At 38.5% G+C, this 21,070-nt stretch overlaps 1 protein-coding gene across 2 annotated transcripts in view; it reads right to left on the bottom strand.

Annotated features, from left to right (window-relative positions):
- The window catches only part of PARD3B (par-3 family cell polarity regulator beta), a 1,033,909-nt gene that overhangs the window by 606,907 nt on the left and 405,932 nt on the right, over nucleotides 1-21,070 (bottom strand). For both annotated transcript variants that reach the window (XM_059393291.1, XM_059393292.1), the window contains exon 3: nucleotides 19,081-19,252. In XM_059393291.1, the coding sequence (XP_059249274.1) occupies nucleotides 19,081-19,252 (172 nt within the window). The remainder of the gene's footprint in view (nucleotides 1-19,080; nucleotides 19,253-21,070) is intronic.

The raw sequence follows: 21,070 nt of genomic DNA, 5'->3' as shown, positions 1-21,070 counted from the left end.
CTCTCAGGGCTCTGTTTATGGTACTGCACCAATAAACCCTATCTAACTGCGTAAGTGGGTGGAAAGGGGGACCACAGTCTGTCTGACACATGCAATACAGAAATAACCCTACTCTTTCTAACCACAATGTCTAAGTCCTCATATAAGAGAAAGTTCTTCCTCTAAATTCCAGGCCCATCCCATTTCCTGCTACTGAACTAAATATTTCCCAGAAAAAGGACAACTCACACATCTAATAACATCATCTTTTGGCTTATTTGTTATACTTATTATTGCACAAATTAATAACCTATTGATGTTATTCATATTAAATACAAAAAGGGAACTTGTAGGCCCTGGCTAAGACTGATTTAAATTTAAAACTCCACAAAATCATCTTGCCACATTTTTTCTTGAGTGTTACCTGATTTTAATTCCATTCCATTCTCAACATGAAACATCAACAGTTTCAATGATAAAGTAGGAGCAGTTTTACATCTGAGCAGAAGAAAATTGTTTTAATTATTCTCAACTGATTAATGAACAGATTGAAAAATCTTTATTATTAATACGGTTTAACAAAGATCTATTAATATTTGCCAAAAAATGTAAGTTGAGATGTTTTTAAAAAGAAATGTATCTTATTGTTGTGTTAATTTGCCCATATGCTGTAAAGATACTAAAAATTTTCTCCAATCTTGAATTTTTCACAAATTATTTTGATGTAGATGCTTTATGAATAATAAAAACACCTGAATATTTTCTATATGCATGCTGAATTAGCTCCACTAACTTATCAACTACATTTATTAGTTGAAATTCATACCAGAGTCTTTAATTTTTACTTTCTTTAAAAAGGAGTTTCTCCTCCCCCATAATTAATTTCCCCCTCTATTCACACAAAGCACAAATACACACACACACACACATTTTGTATGTATTCTTTACCAGAACTTCTGCCTGAAACTTCATGAGTTTCAGTCCACAATACATATTCTATTGGTCAGGACCACAGTACAATTAGCAAACATATTTGCAAAAGATTTAAGAATAGAAAAAATAAATTAGAAAGAAAAAAAAAAGACTTAAGAATAGCCATGTTACATTAGATTATAACTATTGAATAGGGAAATTTATATATTTTTTAACATCTAAAAATCATCAACCCCAACCATCAGTTGGGATGACCAAAGCAACACTGTTCCAGAAACATTTCTCAGTATCAACACTTTTGGCTTCAAGTTACTGTGCTATGAAAACTCAAGTAGAATCTCCTGGAAAACACTCAAGCTGTTGTCTGCTTACACCCAATCAGGTGGAAAATAGAGGCAATTATCCAGATAATCCGAGCAAAAAAAAGACAAAAACCTCCCCAATTACATGTGTACCTTAGGTGCAATATTTTTAGTTATTCTAGATTCAGATAATTAAATCCCTTATCCTTTTAGACATATACAATTTGAAATTATCTCAAGTACAAACAAATAAACAAAAAGATAATCTCTATGGGGTATATTGTGATTTATAAAACTGATTAATTTTCACTAGACACAATGACTAATTCCTTTTGAGTTCTGTACTGATTTAAACCCTGAGTAAACCACACAGTCTTTTAATACTGAGTTGTTATACATCATCTACAGACAATGATGTAGTTCTATACCCATCTCAAAAGGTTTAATTAGAGAACTTTTTGTTTGTTTCACCATACACCTAATTAAAATCTTTCAGTTTTACCCGAAAGACTGTGAGTGATGAAGTGAATTTGTATTGCTAGGAAATATGAGCCAGCACTTCCTGGCCACAACCAACATGGTGCCTCCCAATATGGGGCCTCCCAACCCAGAGCCACACCCCTGAACTGATGAGCTTAACATGGGGTGGACTGGGGGATACTTTGCAGTTGTGTTCAGAGCCGGCCATGGGGCCAGGACATCCATTCCTGAGCCTCCCTGCTCGGTCTGTGAGTTGGAGAAAAGTGACCGAGCAATTCCTCCAAGCAGCAGACAGGGGTGACATAAACAATCCCTTATCAGTAATAAGTACTCAATTCTGCAAATGATTTATCTTCTACACTTTAGAGTGGCTTCAAGATTCTCTAATAACATCTCTCACATTCCTAGTGAATATAACATTCACAATATAACTAGCCTACTCCTAGTGTCCTAATGTGTCCCTCAATGAAAATCTTATTTGAAAAACAATTCATACCGTCACAATAATTCCAACCAAGCAGAAAGAAATAAAAAATAAAATGTTCCTTTCTCCTTTGCACTAATAGGCTCAACTTCCCAGAAGTCACTGCTTCCTGACACTTCTATTCTTGGCTCTTTTGGTGGTGAACTGCATATAGACATTCCTCTCTGTGTGTTCAGATGTAGCATCATTTGACTCTTCTCTGAAGTATGAGGCATTTTCCTCATTTGCAGCTCCCTTCCTTTCTCCTCTAGCCACTGCTCTTCCTCTCTCACTGCTCTCCAGTTTTTGCTTAAATGCTGCTCTGTTTAACACTGGACTCCCATTCTCACCTGCAGACACTCCCATTCTCCAAAACTCCTATCACTCCCTAACACACCACAGAAATAACTCATTTATTGTGTTTATTGCTTGTCTCCCTCCAGGAGTAGATAAACTACAGGAGAGCACAAAGTTTTTTTTTTTGTTGTTCGTTGTTATATTCCCTGTAGCTTCAAAACTGCCTGGCAGACAGATAGGTATTCAATAAGTATTCGGTGAATGGATGATTATATTGATGCCTATTTTATTTTTTAAAAACCTACACTTGCTTGGCCCAGATGGTCCAGCCTGTACCTCTCATCACCCCACCATGGAAGACAAGGATATTAACATGAATACACATTCTATTTTTTGCATCTTTCAAGGTGATTTTGTTTTTTGTTTGGTTTTGTTTTGCAATAAATAGTTCATTTTCAGTGTTGTATTCCATTATATGCCTACACCACAACTTCTTTACCATTTTATCATTAATGGACATTTGGGTTCTTTTCAGTTAGGGACTAAGAAGAACAGGGATACTGTGCAGTATATTTTGGCAAACATCTATATTCTTTGCTGCTGAGTATTACCTACTTTAAGACTAAAATGGCAGAGCGATAGAGAATGTGGAGGTTCACCTCCAGCAGATACTGCTGCACATTTTCCCCCAAAATGTGGAACTAATTGAACCTCAGGTTATTAGTGATGAGGGCTCTAGTTACTCCACAGGCTCACCAACACCTGGTGTTGTCTTTTTCATTTTAGTAATTCATGGATTAGTAGTAATCTCCTACTGAAAAAATAAATTTAAACCAACTTTTTTTTTTTAAGATTTTATTTTATTTATTTGACACAGAGAGAGAGATCACAAGTAGGCAGAGAGACAGGCACAGAGAGAGGAGAAGGCAGGCTCCCTGTTGAGCTGAGAGCCTGATGTGGGGCTCGATCCCAGGACCCTGAGACCATGACCTGAGCCAAAGGCAGAGGCTTAACTCACTGAGCCAACCAGGCGCCCCTTAAACCAACTTTTCATTTTGGACTTTAAATTTATAAAAAGTTGCAAAGATAGTACAGTGTCTAATATTTACATTTTAACATCTTACCTAATCACAGTGCATATGTCAAAACAAATGAGTTATTCACACAGGTTTATTAACTAAGTTACAGGCTTCCTTCAGGTTTCCTTTGTTTTCTCACTAAGGTCCTTTTCTGTTTGAGAGTCAATCCACTATACCATGTTGTATTAACTCATCAAGTCTTTTCTGATCTGGGATAGTTACTTAGTCTTTTCTTACTGTTCTTGACTTTGGCAATTATGATGAGGGCTGGTCAGACATTTTGTAGAGTGCCCTCAGTTTGAGTTTGTCTAATGCTTTTCTCAAGATGGGCCTTGGGGATGAACATTACTGAGGTGAAACGTTCTGTTCATCCCATCATAGGGAATATATCAGCTGACTTCTCCATGGTGATGGTAATCTTGATCAGTTGGTTCAGATAGCACTGGTCAGATTTTGCCACTGTACACATTACTCCCCCCCGCACCATAGCCTATACTTGGAAGTGAGTCACTAACCTCAGTTTATACTCAAGGGGGAAGGAATATGTATATATTATTTGAACTCTTCTGTAAGGAAGATTTGTTCCTCACCACCACCATTAACACTTTTATTTATTCAATCAGTATTTATTGGTATCAGTATGAACACATGTATATTTACTTTATATCTTGGATTATAAACCAATACTACATTATTTTGTTGTCAATTTTGCATTAATCCATAAAGATTAATGAAATTGAACCCTTTTTTATATATTGATTGGTCATGCAAGTATCTATTTTATTTATTTATTTTTATTCATTTATTTATTTATTTATCATGCGAGTATCTATTGTTAGAATTCTATTTTTCTCTTAAATTATCAGCTTCTCTCTTATTTCTATGAGTTCTTCATATACTTTGGGCATGGATTTTTGTCAAATATATGTATTATAAATATTTCTCAGAATCTACAATTGTTCTCACTATTTTAATGGCATCATTTAGCAGACAGAATTCCTTAACATGATCGAATTTATCTAAATTTTTCTATGGTTAGCTCTTTATGTCTTGTTTTAAAAATTAGCCTAACTCTAAAGTAATGCATATATCTCCATGTTGTCTTCACAGTTTGTTACTAGAACTAAATATAAAGGAATGGCAAATACAATCTGTCTTGCACTGATTTTTGTGTAAGGTGTGAGGTAGGGGTTAAGATTATTACTTTTTTCTATATAAATATCGAATTGGTTCAGCATCATCCCTTCCCCAGTGCACAGCAATGTCAAATCTGACATAAAATAAATGGCTATTTGTGAGGGTCTATTGCTAGAAATTTTTATTCTATGCCATTCATCTCTCCTTGTGCCAAAACCACACTGAATCAATTACTATAACTTTATAAATCTTGGTGTCTGGTAAGGTAGCTCCCTCCAAGTTTTTTGCTCTTCTCTAAGGCTGTCTTGTCAATTCTACTCTAGCATCATTTTTTTATCTTGTTGTTCCTTAACTGTCTGGTGAGCAGTGGTTGCCCACTTGTATCTCTGTATGAAGTACTCTGTTACTTAAGAATAACAAGGAGCTTCAGTTTTCTCAAAGCATGTTCACTGACAGGTCTCACTTTAACAGGCATGAACAGGAAGGCAGGCAGTCAGGCTGTCCACCTGCACCCAACCCATCTCTCAATGCCAAAAGAAAAAGACTTGACTCTTGGGCAGCCTGAAATTTAAGTCATCTATTAATCAGATTCTATTTACTTTCTATTTCCCCTTCTTCCCATTCCCAGTGGTTTTATTAATCTATCCCCTCCCTTTATTTTTGACTTTCATTTGTATGAAAGTTTGGGATGAAGGAGACACAAAAGAAATATATTTAATCTACTTTTGGGAGCTGAAAGCTGATGTGCTTTCCTGCTTTACTTATAAAGGTGGTGGAATTATAGTCAGCAAGACAGGTATATTACAGAAAGGTGGGTCTTAGATTTCAGTGCATGGTATACATAAATATCACCCGTGCTACGTCTCAATTAAAAAAACACAAAGAATGAAAAATGTTGTACTGAACTGTGAACACCTTGAGGGAAAAAAAAGTATATTTTAATTTCTATTTGATTTCTATATTTCAATAGGTAAGTTCTATGCAAATCATATATCACCTGTTAACTTTAAAGCATTTTTGATCTAGACCAGCATCTCATTTAAAAAAAAAAAAAAAAGTGGGGCACCTGGGTGGCTCAGTGGGTTAAACCGCTGCCTTCGGCTCAGGTCATGATCTCAGGGTCCTGGGATCAAGTCCCACATCGGGCTCTCTGCTCAGCAGGGAGCCTGCTTCCCTCTCTCTCTCTCTCTCTCTCTCTGCCTGCCTCTCTACCTACCTGTGATCTCTCTCTGTCAAATAAATAAATAAAATATTAAAAAAAATAAAAAATAAAAAATAAAAAAGTTACCTAAGAGACACTTGGACTAGATATTTGCACTGCTTGATCTCCATGTTGCTATCCAGGCCACTTTTAAGCCCTATTTTGGCTGCCAAGAGGCTGACTTCCAATCAGTAACTCAGGCCATCACACTGGCCAGTTTCCCTCTTGCTGCCTATTGGGTTTGGCCATTAGGAAGGACCATCTGGAGATCAGAAGATAGGAACAAAGGGGTATTAGGATGTTTATCCCTCACTGGGCTCCCCCAATCTTTTTGAAAGTGGCAGCACTGGGCAACTTGAGATCACAGGCTCTCATCCCTAAGGACCTCTCTTCCGTATCTACAGCTCTCACCAGACTGGGAAGAATTTACTCCCCTTGCCGCTTCTGGGCGTGGGCTGATAAGGGTTCTCCCAATCTTTTCAGGACTTGAGTGCCTTACTTTCATAAATAATCCCATTATTAAACTGTCTTCAAATGCACCTTTGGGATGCCATTTGTTACTTATTGGCACCCTGACTGACGTAGTGTTCTAGGTCAGTTGGATGAGTGAAACAACATTACAAATAAATTCTTCTTCCCTTGTGTAAAGCTACTGTCAAACATAAACAGCATGTACTTACCAACTGTAAAAGAAAATTCTCATGAACAACATGCTGAATCAGGGTGAGGACATGAAAGTAAACACTTGCATTAAGATAAAAAGAATCAAAGCAATTACCCTTCTACAAATCTCTAAAAACAAGTGCCAAGGTATTATATGAAAACTCTGCAGCAATTATACTATTTTGATTAATGTCCCTGAGTATTATTTTGAGTTCAAGAAATAATTTTACCATTTATCTTTTAAGACTGAAGAGAGGAAAAACAAATTTAATTTTATGGCTTAGGAGAAGGTATAAGATGACCAGAGTCTGCATTTATGAGAAAGAGAGAACACAGAAACAAGGGTTAAAAGTGGGGAAAAGAGAGAACAAAAAACCAGACCAAAACATTATTTAGATAAACACAAGGAGATTTTATAATTTTCTGCCAAATGATCAATAATAAAGTTAGTGATAAAAATAACAGTGACTTACCACTTATTACATGGCAGGCACTATTCTTTTTTTTTTACGATTTTATTTATTTATTTGACAGAGAGAGATCACAAGTAGGCAGAGAGGCGGGCAGAGAGAGAGGGAGAAGCAGGCTCCCCATTGAGCAAAGAGCACAATGCGGGGCTTGATCCGGACCCTGAGATTATGACCTGAGCCGAAGGCAGAAGCTTAGCCCACTGAGCCACCCAGGTGCCCCAAGACAGGCACTATTATATGTGTTTTATATATGTAGATACATGAATGCTTTTGATGCTCACCAACAACTCTATTCAGTCCTTACTGATATTACCTATGATCTATATACAGACACACATGTAACATACACATTTATATGTGTATATATGTATATATGTGCATGTATGTATATATGTGTATATATGTATATATAATGGAATACACACACACGCACACACAGAGGGGGAGAGAAAGAGGTTTATTTACACAAGAAACTGAGACATACTGAGGTTAAATAATTTGCCAAAGATCACCTAGTTGTAAAGGGGAAAGTCATATTTGACATATGCTCGTGCTCTTAATTTCTAGACTATACTTTGGTAAATATATTTACACGCTGTTTCATCTATATCCTTCTTTATCCCTTTTGGAATTAATGCTCATTAAGATACTAGAGAAAAAACAAAGTCAAATATATTCAGGTTGCATTCTGCATACTAAGAAGAGAACCAATTTTTAAGAAGACATGAATCATAGACAAGAATTTTGCCTAACCTCACATAACTTTTCACCTTGTAAAGACAGAACATTATCATATTGCACTTATGACAACTACCAAACAAATGTTTAACATTATTTTTAAAAATAGGGCAATAAGAGAGTCAAGGAAGTTCTTTTAAACGAAATTAATTCTTGAGTAAGTTTCTGAAGAAGGTGATAATTGGTCTGAAAAGGAGAAAACACACAAAATTTGTTCTCTCAACTTCTCTAAGGAAATCGTCCAAGATGGTCAAGACGCTCCTTCTCAATACCGTCTACAGTGGTAGATGAATTCCCATATAAGACAATCATATTTAGACAGTTTGGACACTCAAATGGAGAATGGTGTTTTGAGTAAGAGTAGAGGGACTGAAAAGAGAGCTTTAACTTTCTGTATCATATAAATAAATCAGGCTGAGATATAGCTTATAGATTTGGAGAAGAAACGATCACCCTTAGGAGTCCAGTCAGTAATTTATACGGCACTCAATGAAAAAAGCAGCAAGGAGTGGGTCACTGACATGTACCTCCTGTCTAGGGTACAATTAATTCTTCTGAACGGTGCATTTACTGAAAGTCACCAGTCATCTCTAACTTTACCACCTAAAATTAAAAGAATACATTTGACTGGGGTGTCATTGGAGAAGGTTAGATAGATGGATGGATGGATAAATATTCATCCATCAACCCATTAGATCCTTGAAGAACTTCCTTGGGAAGCACAGGACACTGTTAGTGGTGATGGAAAGATGTGGCATCCTAGTTATTTCTTATCACCTAACAGGAGATAAAACTAACAGTTTTATCCCAAAATAGTAAGCGAAAATTGCACAATCACATATCAACCACAAACTTGAAGTTTTATTATATCCAAAACCTCTCTGTCAAACAAAGACCCAAATAAAAGGCAATTAACCAAGGTTTGGGGAGACATCACGCATGACTAATGGCACACGGCAAAGCTCTTTGTGCACATCTAAATCTACATATCAGGTAAAGCCTTCTCCAGCAATATAAGGTTGTGTAATTGTATGCTCTGTGATATTATAACCAGAGTTGTAAATTATAAAAATGGAAATCTAACCAAGTTAAGAGATTCACCCAGTAATTTATTTTAAGTCAACTAGATTGCTAGGGAATGAGAAAGCTGCTTGGGAATGAGTTCATGGCTCTTGCTATTTTATATTCCTCTGGTAGCCTAGTGTAATACTTCTCCTCTATTGAGCCAGCAATAAATAATTATTGATTACCTGAAGTCAGTGACAGGCACACCACCATCTTCTGTAGCAATGACATCAGATAGACTGATTTCCATAACTACATTCTTAAGCCCAATCATCAGAAAAGAGCAGATGTTAGCTGTGCAAAGGCTGAGCTCTTGGCCATAAGGGCAGTTAACTGTAATACCCAACTCAAGTCGTGAGGTCAAAGGACATTATTCCTGAACTGTGACTAAAATACAAAGTTTGCCTCATGCTTTCAGGTCTCTGGGGCAGAAAGTCTATTTGTTTTAAAAACAGAAGGAGAGCTTAATTGATCATCACCATTCTGCAGAACAGATGACACAAAGCCATTCAGCTTGCTGCCATCCGTGTCATTTTTTAGAATAAATAGTGCAAAAAGGTATGGAGATGCCATTCTTATCAACAGTTTCAAGAAACATGGACATTGAGGCAATGGCTTCTTTTAACTAATATCATCTTAAAACACCAACTACAAGAGCTATGATTTCTAAATAGTTTGTGGTTAGGCAAGAAGTCTTCTAACTTAGTTTCCTGGATCCTGCCATATTCCACACACATGCATTAAGTAATCCTAGCCAAGCCTTCCAAATAAATAAAAAGAAAATAAGCAAGAAGTATCACATAATTTCCTTTAATTTTACACACAGGAAAAAAAAAAAAGTCCCAAATGTAGAGTCTCATATTTACATAGAACAGTAATCAAGATTTTTCTGATATTTTTAGGGGGTTACCTGTATTTCCTCATAGTTACTAAGATTTTCCCATCAGGTCCATGAGTAAACAGAATGGGCACCATTCTGTGTGTACCATACGATAGATGCATTGTTTCAATGATAAATTGACAGACTGTGGTGGTCGTATCTGGGAAGTTGTCTTCTTTTATCTGGTAAACATTTTGAAAAGGCTAAACACAAGAGAGATAGCTTTCTTATGGCAATTGCTAAGCAAAGGCTGTCACCTTTTCTTATCACCTCGAGATGTGAAAATGAAGAGATCAAGCTGTTTCAGTACTTTTACTTTCATTTAGCCAAATCAAGATCATAGCAAAATTTCCAAGTAGGTACAGCACAAGGAACTAAGCAAATATGTGTATATTGGGGCATAATTTATCATATGGCTTTATCAGATAAAGCAAATGAGAAAATCCTGAGCCAGTCATAAAAGCGTGTCCAACTCCCACTGACTTGTCCTTAAGATGGATCTTGTGTAAATAATTAAATTAGTCCCCCAGATGGGTAGAAAAGGGGGGAGGGAAGTGTGTGGGCATGAACACACACACACACACACACCCCTTAAAGGCTAAAACCTTACACTTAAGTCATTAGTATAAATGAGGCTTTACCATATTCTGAATTGTAGCAAGATTCGTGAATGTCACACTGCAAAAGAAAATCAGCATGATTATCATAAATAATTTGGTTAGATGTGATTAGAAATTTATGAGAAATGTAATCTTCAGTCACAAAGAATTATATATTTAAAAATCTGAATCCTATTGTTAGGAATGCTTAATACAGGTAAGTAATTTGAAAGCATTTTGAAAAAGGTGTATGGAACCTTAGAAGGCTCTGAAAAGCAGAACCTCTATCCAGAGAACGGAGGACCGTTCGGTCTGGTGCTGTCTGGCTGTCCCAGAAAGGAAGGGTTAGAAGAAAGGAAGATGGGAGTCGTGATGGCGGCTGGGAAGGGGGTAAGAAGAGACCATGCGTATGTGTCCGTGCTTGTTTGTGTGTGTGCTGGGGGGCTGGGGAGCGGTCTTCCCCTTCTTTTATTAAAAGAACAAACAGCAAATGATTTCATCAGTGGCCCAAGGAACTATGAAAAGTTGAATATGACAGTATGACTGAAAATATTTTCACCATACAGGGAGTAGGCCTTTGCGAACCCGGCCTCACTGGATTTACTATTAAAAGCAGTGTGCAAGGGAGGCCTCAAAACCCAGGGGTCTAATATCAAGTGAGCGGTAGGAAGGTGACCTTTCATTCCGTTTGTTTATGAGAGGATCTGCAGACTCTGTCTCAGTGTGGGTCCAGCATGGGCAAGAGGCCAAAGGGGAGATGGTGAACTCGGCAGATTTCTTTTTTGTTTTTTGCTTTTTTTGAGGACATATAATCAACTTAGAAATTTATGCTGGAAAAGAACCAGAGTAAAAGCTTGTTTTTTATATGCTATCTGTCATTTCTGGGTGAATGGCTAAATGCAAATCCCCTTTAATATTTTTTTCTATAGAGTACAACCACCTTAGTACCAATTTAAGCACTAGATTTAGCCATTGGATACAGCACGCAAAGGAGAACGGAATCATGTAGTTAAAAAAAAAAAAAATTAAGACAAAATAAAAAGCAAAACTTGATAGAAAACAGAAACGTGAAAATAGCAGTTCTGTTAGGATGATGGTAATGTTTCTTTCTTGTTTAATATTCTATAACAATAAATAATATCTCACTTAAAAGACATTTATAAGAATACAGAATATTTTCAAGCAAATCTCACTGTTATTTTTATAAAATGTTATAAACTGATTGCCTGTCTATGAAGTGTGCCTATATGGACCACTCATCTGCAATTACTTAGAAAAGGTAATGCCAAGTATGCTGGAAAACTCTTATTGGAACTATTACTCACATCTGTACTTCACTAACAGAAACAAAAATGACTCCTGTGTGGTAATTACCTTTCAGCATTTTCAGGAGTTGCTTGTCTTTAGGTATTGATTTTATTTTTTCATTCAACCAAGTACCTCGGGCCCTTTCTGGAGTATTAAAACATTTTAAAATATTCAATATATAATCTGACTCCCGCCACTCCCGGCCACTTTCACCTACTGTGCAAACAAACTCAAATAAAAACCAAAACATTGGGAAAAGAAGAATGATGCCAGAAACGGGTTAGAAACGCCGTGACCGCCTTCATCCCGATTTAGCCACTGTCGCACCAGAAAGCATGCACACACTTTGTTGACTCTATGGCTGTGACTGATTGATGATGGCCTGGCAAGGTTACCATAGCTAATTACAACATCATTCATCTAAGCCTGCATGGGAAGAAAATACCGGGCTCGCGGGGAAGAAAAAAAAGTTGAAGAAAGAAAAGCTATTCTGTCGCTGTTAACTTTTGAATAATCAACCCCAACAGGAAACAAATAAGATGAAACCCAATGACCAAATTATGACTTATGGTTTCATCCAAGCGAATGACCTCAGTTGCCTGGTGATTTCCACTCTGGTTTCACAGCCCACAGCGGAGAGCTTCTAGCAATGAGGAACCTGCACATGCTTGTGTGCTTTGTAGTCCAAATTCAAAGGCTCCGGCAGAAGCCCGGCCCAGCCCCGAGCTTCAGTTCTGCTATGTGTGTGGTGTGACTGTGTTTGTCTAGGGTCAGATGCCAATACTTAAACTCACATTATGGGCACAGCAGCTACTTACACACTGCAGCCTAATTAAAGGAATAAACTTCCCCCTTCTTTATTTTTTCCTGAAGATCAGTGCCATAAAGGATTTTGGTTTCCTTGAAAATTCAGACAAACGTTCCCATATGTTTCCCTTATGAAGTAAATGAGTCAAAATCAGATAGAAAACGGTCACAATTTCCAACACTAATCTATGGCTATATAATTTTTTTTCTGAGAACTACTGAAAATAAAGACAAGGGAACTCAGTGTTTTGGAAAATAATTACATTATAACAAACACACAATCATAATTTCCATTTCAGTTTTGAAGCACAAACACACATGGAAACAATAAAGCATCTGAGGCACCTTTCAGCTTTCAAGTCTCAGAAGTAAGAATCACTTTCAAATAGCATGTAAGTTCATCTTCAAAGTTTAACATACAAGAAGAGAATAAAGCTAACACTATTTCAAACTCCAAACTTTAATCAGATTGCTTTATATCTGGGTAATATAGATCACAAGACTGGCAACAACCAAGTCCCAAATATGTTTTATCCTGACACACTGTTCAAATTACATTGCTAAAATAATTATAACTAAAGAAAATATTTTCTCACGTAAGCTTGAACCCAAAGTAGCAAGTTTCTGTCAGGAAGTACTGAAAAAAATTATCAAAGGATCCAAAATACAACTACTAATTAACTGGGGCCATGGGGCAGAAATTGGCAGGCACATGGAGTCAGATTCAGATTCAGCATGGTATGAATGAAATTCTCTTAAATCAGTCATAGCCCATTAGGGCAAGCAAGGCGTATCTTATAGACAAGAAAACTGTGGGGCAAGGAAACATGGTAATGACCCATCACGAAGTGACCCAGATGGTCCCAACTCAAATACCCCTTTCTATCAAAATGGCAAATGTGCCCTGATTTATTTATTTATTTATTTTTGTCTGGAAAGATGATTAGATTAAAAGATTTACCCGGGCACACTGCTAGATCAAATACTGTAGGGTCTGGGACCAGCTCCACACTACTGGTTCTCAAGGGACAAGGATGGGCCAGGCTTGGGGCCATGATCTCAAGATGTCTTCTGCACAACAGTAGAAGGTCAGGTACCATAGATCTGAAGACAGCACAGGAACTACTGACTGGAGGGCTAAAAGACCCTTACTCTTCCAAATTTCAAACTTCATGTCCTAATATGTCTGATGTACAGAAGGCCTTATGTACAGATACTTGAGATGTCAAAAAGAGTACAACAGTATCCGCAACACAGAAAAGAAAATCACCTCCATATCCCATTAGTATATTGGTTTTGGTGCACTTAACCCTCCAACACACACACTTGAATGCGTGCAGGTGTGTGCAAACCTACAAGTGTTGAGGAGACGGAAGTAAATTCTTTTTTTTTTTAAACTTAGAGAGGATTTAAAGGAAATTTTCTCCATCTAATTTTCTGGTCTTTATTCCCTTATTACCTTTTGACTTATAGCTATTCATAGTATCTATTTATTAATTTACACTCTATCTCAATTCCAAAAGGATATGAGGTGGTATTTTATCACATACAGTATTAAAAGACATGGTAATTGAAATCTTCAATTAATCCCCAAAATGTCATGAAGTTGAAAGAGCGCTGTACTAGAGGCCAATAGACACAGCGTCGGACTCTTGTTCTTTATCCAAACATTTATTTGGCATCAGAGCACACATTTGCTTGTTTGTAAAATGATGTCAATTGTCTAGAGAACTGCTAATTAGGAAATTTTAAGGAAATTTCCAGAACCAGAATTTTACAAAAGCTGTTGTCCGGGGTACTAAGAATTCTTGAGTGGAAGTGGGTTTCTTTACAGTAGGACTTCTAAAGGGCATTAGGATTTTCTGTTGCCTCCTCACCAGCTTTCTGTATTCCTTTCGTCCTTTGTTATGGAACCTGGACTGGATCCTGGCAGAAGAACCAAGTGCCCCGCAGAGACTTTGGAGGATCGGAGGTTCATGTAACACCGGCGGGCAAGGAGGAGGCTGTTCTCCAAAGGTCTGAGCCCCAAGCACAAGCAGGGAGGGGAATGTATACCTTTCTGCTTCTGCATACTTGGTACTTTCAGTGCACACAGGAAATGGGATAGGAGAGAAGACCCTGGGAGGGCTTTGAGAAAGGGACTGGAATTCCCTTGCTGGTTTGGTCAGCATCTTAGGGTACAGTTTTTCCCTATCACCCCAAAAGCTTAACTAATCCTATCTGTACAAAGAGCGAATGTGAATAAATTAGAAGAGCATCTAAAACTTAAATGCTCAGTGAATGTCATTTGCTAATTAACTACAATCACATAGTTGCTGAAATCCCAAAACATGTTCAGAGGTACCATAGGGCTCCAAAGAAGACTTGGAAAATTCCTGAACTGGGTGATTTTAAAGTCCAAGTAGACTCTGTGGATATCATTTTGTGCTGTTCTACCTAGTGTTTGTTCTACCATGTCTCTTCTTTTAAATATATTTTTAGGGTAGCAATCTCTAGGTTATATTGTAGGAAGGCATATTTCAGAAACAGACTCTTAAAGTGTTAGCCCAAACTAGTAAATCATTCTGCATCAGGACTTAGTCATTTAGCATTACATTAGAAAACCCATTGTGGTGGGGGCACTTGGGTGGCTCAGTTGGTTAAGCATCTGACTTTGGCTCAGGTCATGTTTTCAGGGTCCTGGGGTCCAGCCCCTTGTCGGGCTCCCTGCTGAGAGGGGAGACTGCTTCTCCCTCTCCTTCTGCCCTCCTCCAGCTCATGCTCTTTCACTGTCTCTTTCAAATAAATAAGTAGAATCTTTAAAAAAAGAAAAAGAAAATCCATTGGGAAAATAAATGTAAGAGATAATTTAGATGAACTGATTTGAAATTCCTCCTGTAAATAAAAATATATACCCCATTAGCTTACAGGGTATATACTGAACCCTTTTAGGTCAGTAGAAGATTTCTTCAATTCACCTTTGTAACTCATTATTGTTGAGTGAGGTATTGGGAACTAAATTTATTGTATACGTAGTGTACTACCTTCAAGATGTACACAAGGTTTCATAAATTCGATCGTATTTGAGCTTGAATTTAAAAGGTGCAGACGAATTCCACCAAGTAGAAAAGAGGCAAAGGGAGGATCAAAGAGAAAAAGTTCCTCTACAAGCACGGAGGCCTGGGGAATGGCAAGTGGTTCTTGGCGCCTACAGGTTAACGTAACTGTGAAAGAGTGGCCAGTAATAAAGGTGGGCAGCGAGGAAGTAGGTAGGTCATGAAGAGCCTGTAAATAAGAACTTCTGGCATATTCTGTACATAAGTGTTTCATCTTGGAAGAAAAAGAAGAGGGGCCAATCTCTGTGTGCATACAGGAATGCTGTTGGCTTTTAACAGAATATTATTATCATCTTGTGTTGGACAATGATAGAAAAATTACACTGGATATCAAGCATATTTTTATTTCAGACACCAATACAATACAAATTTTTGGTGATGAATATGACCTAATCATAAAAATGTTTTGTTTCCTCCTATTTGTTAAATGGTAGCTTGATAAGAGAGAGAAACATATAAGCTGATAATGATTCGATTCCTCATCTTCTTGAATGGGGCTCAAGAATTTGACAATCCCTGAGTCTGCTCTACCAGCCTATGCAGACGCGTCCCAGAACTACAACCGGTTCCAGTGGCCTTGGGAGCGGAGTGGGGCGCGGAGGTGAAGAGCTGGGGCTCTGGTGGTTAGCGTTTTATGCGCAGGCGTTATGATGAATCACTGGGACACAAATGCTACTCCCCCTCTAGCCACCCACCTCCTTCACCTAAGCAGGATCTCAGACAGGGTCAGAGAGCACGACTGGTCCCATCCGCTCGGCCACCCTGAGCATTGCCTCTGCTGCCAGGCCTATCCCTCCACGCTCCATTGAAGTCTGCTCCATCTATGACCACACCCTTCCCCAAGGCAACAAAAGGAAAGATACACAGAACAGGCAGACACCAAAGCAGGCTGGGTTGCTTCCTCTACTTTCCCTGAGAAACTTGACAAACGTTTTCTCTTCTTTGCTTTTAAAGTTCCAGAAATGAAAAGTACTCAATCTGCTGGACCCGGGAGGGGGGGATAAGGGTTGATTTTTTTTCAGTGTTCATCCCTGCCCAGATTCCTCCTGCTAATTCCAAGGAACTATCTGCATCAGGCTGCTAATGAGTTTGGACATGGCTCTCCGCACACGAGGAAGCCATTGGAAGTTGTTACGCAGGGAGTTATATAATCAGATTTGTGATTTAGCGAGGCAGCTCTGGCAGAAGCCTGGATGGGAGAAAGCAGGCCCTGTGTCGAGAGAGGTCAGCTGGAGGCCTCCGCGACGGTCTGAGTGATTCTCAAGCTCTGTCCAGATGCAAAGGTCGTGAGGCGGAAGGAAGTGAGGCTGGCGAGCAAGGGGAGGATGTGGAGGTGATGCCAGGGCTTCAGAGCCCATGGCTGGGAGGCAACACTGACCACCCGGTGAGGAAGGTTAGCTAATCTCATCACCTCACCCACAGTACTAGAGACATGGATCTGAAGCCAGGGAGGTAAGCACTTTCAAGGTTTGGATACATAGTCACAAAGTATACCCCAAAAAAGTCCATCAACTTATTCTTTTATTACCAGCAGATTGGAGGCAGCAAAGAAAAAATGGTTCCTGACACTGGAGACAGAAAGGGTTCAAATCTTGACTTTGCCATGAAATCACTATAGGATTTTTGGATAAATTACTTTAGTACTACATGACTGTGTCCCCGCCTCTTAAATGAGGGGAGTAACGGAACCCAGCTAAGAACCCTGAGGCTTAAATGAGCTGTCATGGAGTGCCTGGGTGGCTCAGTCTGTTAAGCATCTGCCTTCGGCTCAGGTCATGATCCCAGGGTCTGGAATCAATGATTCTGGGATCCTGGGATCCAGCACCACATGGGCTCCCTGCTCAGCAGGGAGCCTGCTTCTCCCTCTGCCTCTGCCCTTCCACCCCCTCCCCTGATTCATGTAAGCGTGTGCGCGCTCTCTCTCTGTCTGAAATAAATGAAATCTTTAAAAAAATTCCCCAAAAAAATGAGTTGTCATGAGCAAAGGATTAAGAACACTTGCTGCACTGCTTTGAGCTCAGGGCCTGGCATGTAGTCGCCACTAAAAAAGATTTTTCTCTCTCTCTTTCACCAAAGAAGTAGAAAATTCACTTTTAAAGAAAAAGAACCTCAGCTTACTTTTCTCCCTGACTTCAACATTATGTTGCTCAGACAATTCAACAAAAGAAGCTGAGAAAGCTTAAGAAAAACACGCCCCCCACCCCCACCCCCGACCTGGAGAGCTCCTAAGGGAAGGCAGAAACAAATTTCCCAGCACAGGCTACTCTAAGGTTCAGCCTTTGAAGACCACACAGTGCTTGCTTATAAATAGAATATTAAAACAAGCGAGAGCAATTTTCTCCTTTCGTCTTCCCTTATTGCCTAATTTCCCTCCCATCTCATTTGCATAATGGATAAAAAGGCATCCATTATGCAAATGAATGATAGGGCGGTGAGGTTGCTGCAGCCACAGACCTCCTCTGTGGATGGGGAAGCTGCCACGGAGCCCTGGGCTGTCCGCACGCATTCCAGAACATCGCGTCACTAGCTGGGTTTCCAAAGGATAGAGGAACATCAGGAAGATTAGAGGTCATAAATTTCCACTTGGTTTATTATAAAAGCGGCACCACAGATGCTTTCCAGAAGATTAGTACCAAATACGGATATTCAGGATTGTGGTATGTAAAATAAACTTTCCAGTCAACATTTTGCTTCAGATGGGAAAAAGCCGGCTCTCTGCAGGACTTCTGTGATTTTAAGCGCACACTCTGCTTTGCAAGGGAAAGATTCCCCTCGCACAGTAGTAAAAGCCTCTGTTCTTCTACCCGGAGAATTAACCTATCTAACAGGTGCTCAGAGCAGTCTCAAAACATATGCACACCTTCAATAGGAATGAAAATTTGTTCTAAGTGCCAAAATGTTAGCAGATTTTCAAAAGCTTCATGCTGTGAAACTGACCTAAATTTACCTCCGAGAGGTATCACCAAAAACTGACATTGATCTTAGAGGTGTAAATTCACTGAAACTTGAGAAGAATGTTTATTTTTCTCCCAATGCCTTCAAAACAAAAATGAGGAATTCTGAACAAAATTATCGGGTGAGTTGTTCTTGTGTAAATAAATCAGTAGGCTAGAATTAAGAGACCAACTTCAAAATGTTTTCCCGGAAGTCTGAGATACAGAGTGTGAGGAGAAAAAGAAGGTGGCTGAAACAGAAAGTGGCCTTTATTCCTAGTCTGAATTCCTTGATAAATGTTAGCTTTTGCCAAATGACACTCTTCAGAGAGTTTTTTTTTTTAAGTGATCCCCCTAGGGTACAGATGAACCCCGTCACTTACAGACCAGCCTGTCCTATAGGATACTTCAAGACCACGCAATTCAGACCCACCCGTCATTCAAGGAGAAAAAACCAAACCAAACAAAACAAATGCATCCCCTTGTCTGAGTGTCCATAGCTACAAAGAGCTATGTAAAAATAATTTAAAGACAAACCAGATTTTTCAAGAAAGATACTAAGAGGATAAGTCATCTTATAGAAGCCACTCATAATCAGCAAAATGACGTATTTTAAGCAAGTGAAGAATATAATAGTGAAGATACACATACCTAATTTCAGAGCAGAAGGGGTCACTTCAATTTCCCCACCAATTGGTTTAAACGCAGCCAACTGGGCAGCCACTTCCGTCTCAAAGGCATCTGGGCTCTGCCGGCCTGCAGGGTTTCCGCTGGGGCTCTCAATCTTGTGGAGTGGTTCTTGTTCATCAAACACAGCAATCAGCTACAAACAAATCCAACCACACTAATTACTTTGAATGGCATGCATAGCACACAACACTGTTTCTAGCTGATTGTGATCTTTCATGGATTTTAAGGAAAACAGCTTTTGAAAACTTGTAACTTGAATGTTACTGTACCACAACTCCCAATTCAATATTACGTCTGAAAGGACCATGGCAGGACTTCACTAATGGTTTGTCTGTTCTTGAAATAACCGATTTTGGCTAACTCCCCTCGCCACCTTTTCCAACATACCAGAAAGGACTTCAGTATTTTTTTTTAAGAGGGTTTCCAGAAATAAAAGTTGAATATGCAAAAGCTGAACAACAGATCTACAAGGTAAAAGGGGACATTCCAAACTCAGAGAGCTAAGATATTACGAAATCCATAATCATCGCTGCCTTTTTAGACACAACCACGACAAACGAGTGTGCATATTTCAATACAATGTGTTCACTTTGTGCACACAGATATCCCCTTTTGATACATCCCTTTAAATTTGTTCTCTTCCTTCATGACGCTATGTTGACTGGTTTAAGTCCAATGAACGTCAAGTCCAATGAGACTACACATCAGCACTTTTAACCAGATTATTTCCATCTTCGTCTCAGTGTTGTTTCATAGGAGAACTGTTCCTTGTCATTAATATAAAAACATTTAATTGTCCACTTCCAAGTCATTTTTCATAAAGGGCAAGATGTCATAAAATATTCATTGCACAAACACTGCTGTACGAACAGTGAGGACAGTCCTGCTGAAACCATATTTTCGGCCAGCAGACAGCATCACCATAGAGAGACCTCGCACGCTGCTCGTCGGGTGATTGGGAGAAGTGCAAGAGTGCATGTAGGAAGCACCGAGGGGACGCTACTGTCAACCCGACAAAGAACAGTGTGTGCAAATCTGAAAACTGCTAGTAAACCTTCAGCTATTTTTCATTCATTAAATAAAACAAACCTACTTGTGATTCAAACATTTATTCAGAAAAGACACTCGAAGGCCCATTCAGAGGGGAACCTTGTTAGCAATAGTATTAATAACACAAATGCAGGCGTAATCAATCAAAACATCATAAATTCCAAGTTCAGTCTTTCAAAAGAAATGAATACAATTAGGGATATGCAAATTGACTATTCAAAAATAATTTTCATAATTGACTACTCATTTCCAGTATGGAGACTTCTTTAATTGGAAAATCCAACAATCCTCTTACCACAGGAAAGAAATGCTACTCCCAAGGCATTATTTTTAATTCTTGAAATTGAGCACATACATTTTCTATTTTTAATTGGCAGCACTGATGAACTGATTTGAGAGAAGGCTTAAATAGATTAATAATGAAAGATTATTCTAGTATAAAAATAATCAGTAGATCTGTATCTTTCTAATCATCTGGTCAGAGTGAAGAGTTTAACACTTTCAATCTTGTAAAGGAAAATAAAATCAATTTTTAAAATGTGCTGGAAGTGTTATTTTTGTCACTTTTTTTGTGACATGATTATAATTTCAGTTTTGCGTATTGGTGAATTCTAACACATCTGAGTGACATTTATTTTAATTGCCAATCGGCGAGGCAAAATGGCTTATTATACTGGTTCTATGAACACTTGTGTGTAAGTTAAGACTAGTACCTTATTTCTTCTCTTGCTACATCCTTAACTACTACTATATGCACTGTGCCTTAAATATTGGGGAAAAGAGATAAAAAATGGAATAGTATCTAAAGCATAATACAGAATCTTAAAGCTGAAAACTCATAAGTCATTACTTATATCTGTTATTTAAACCTTCCTCCTCGAGATACTTTACTGTTTTCCAT

The sequence above is a fragment of the Mustela nigripes genome, chromosome 3 (assembly GCF_022355385.1).
Source record: "Mustela nigripes isolate SB6536 chromosome 3, MUSNIG.SB6536, whole genome shotgun sequence".
Taxonomy (NCBI): Eukaryota; Metazoa; Chordata; class Mammalia; order Carnivora; family Mustelidae; genus Mustela; species Mustela nigripes.
The sequence above is the reverse complement of the archived record's forward strand: the minus strand, read 5'-3'. Positions and strand labels throughout refer to the sequence as shown.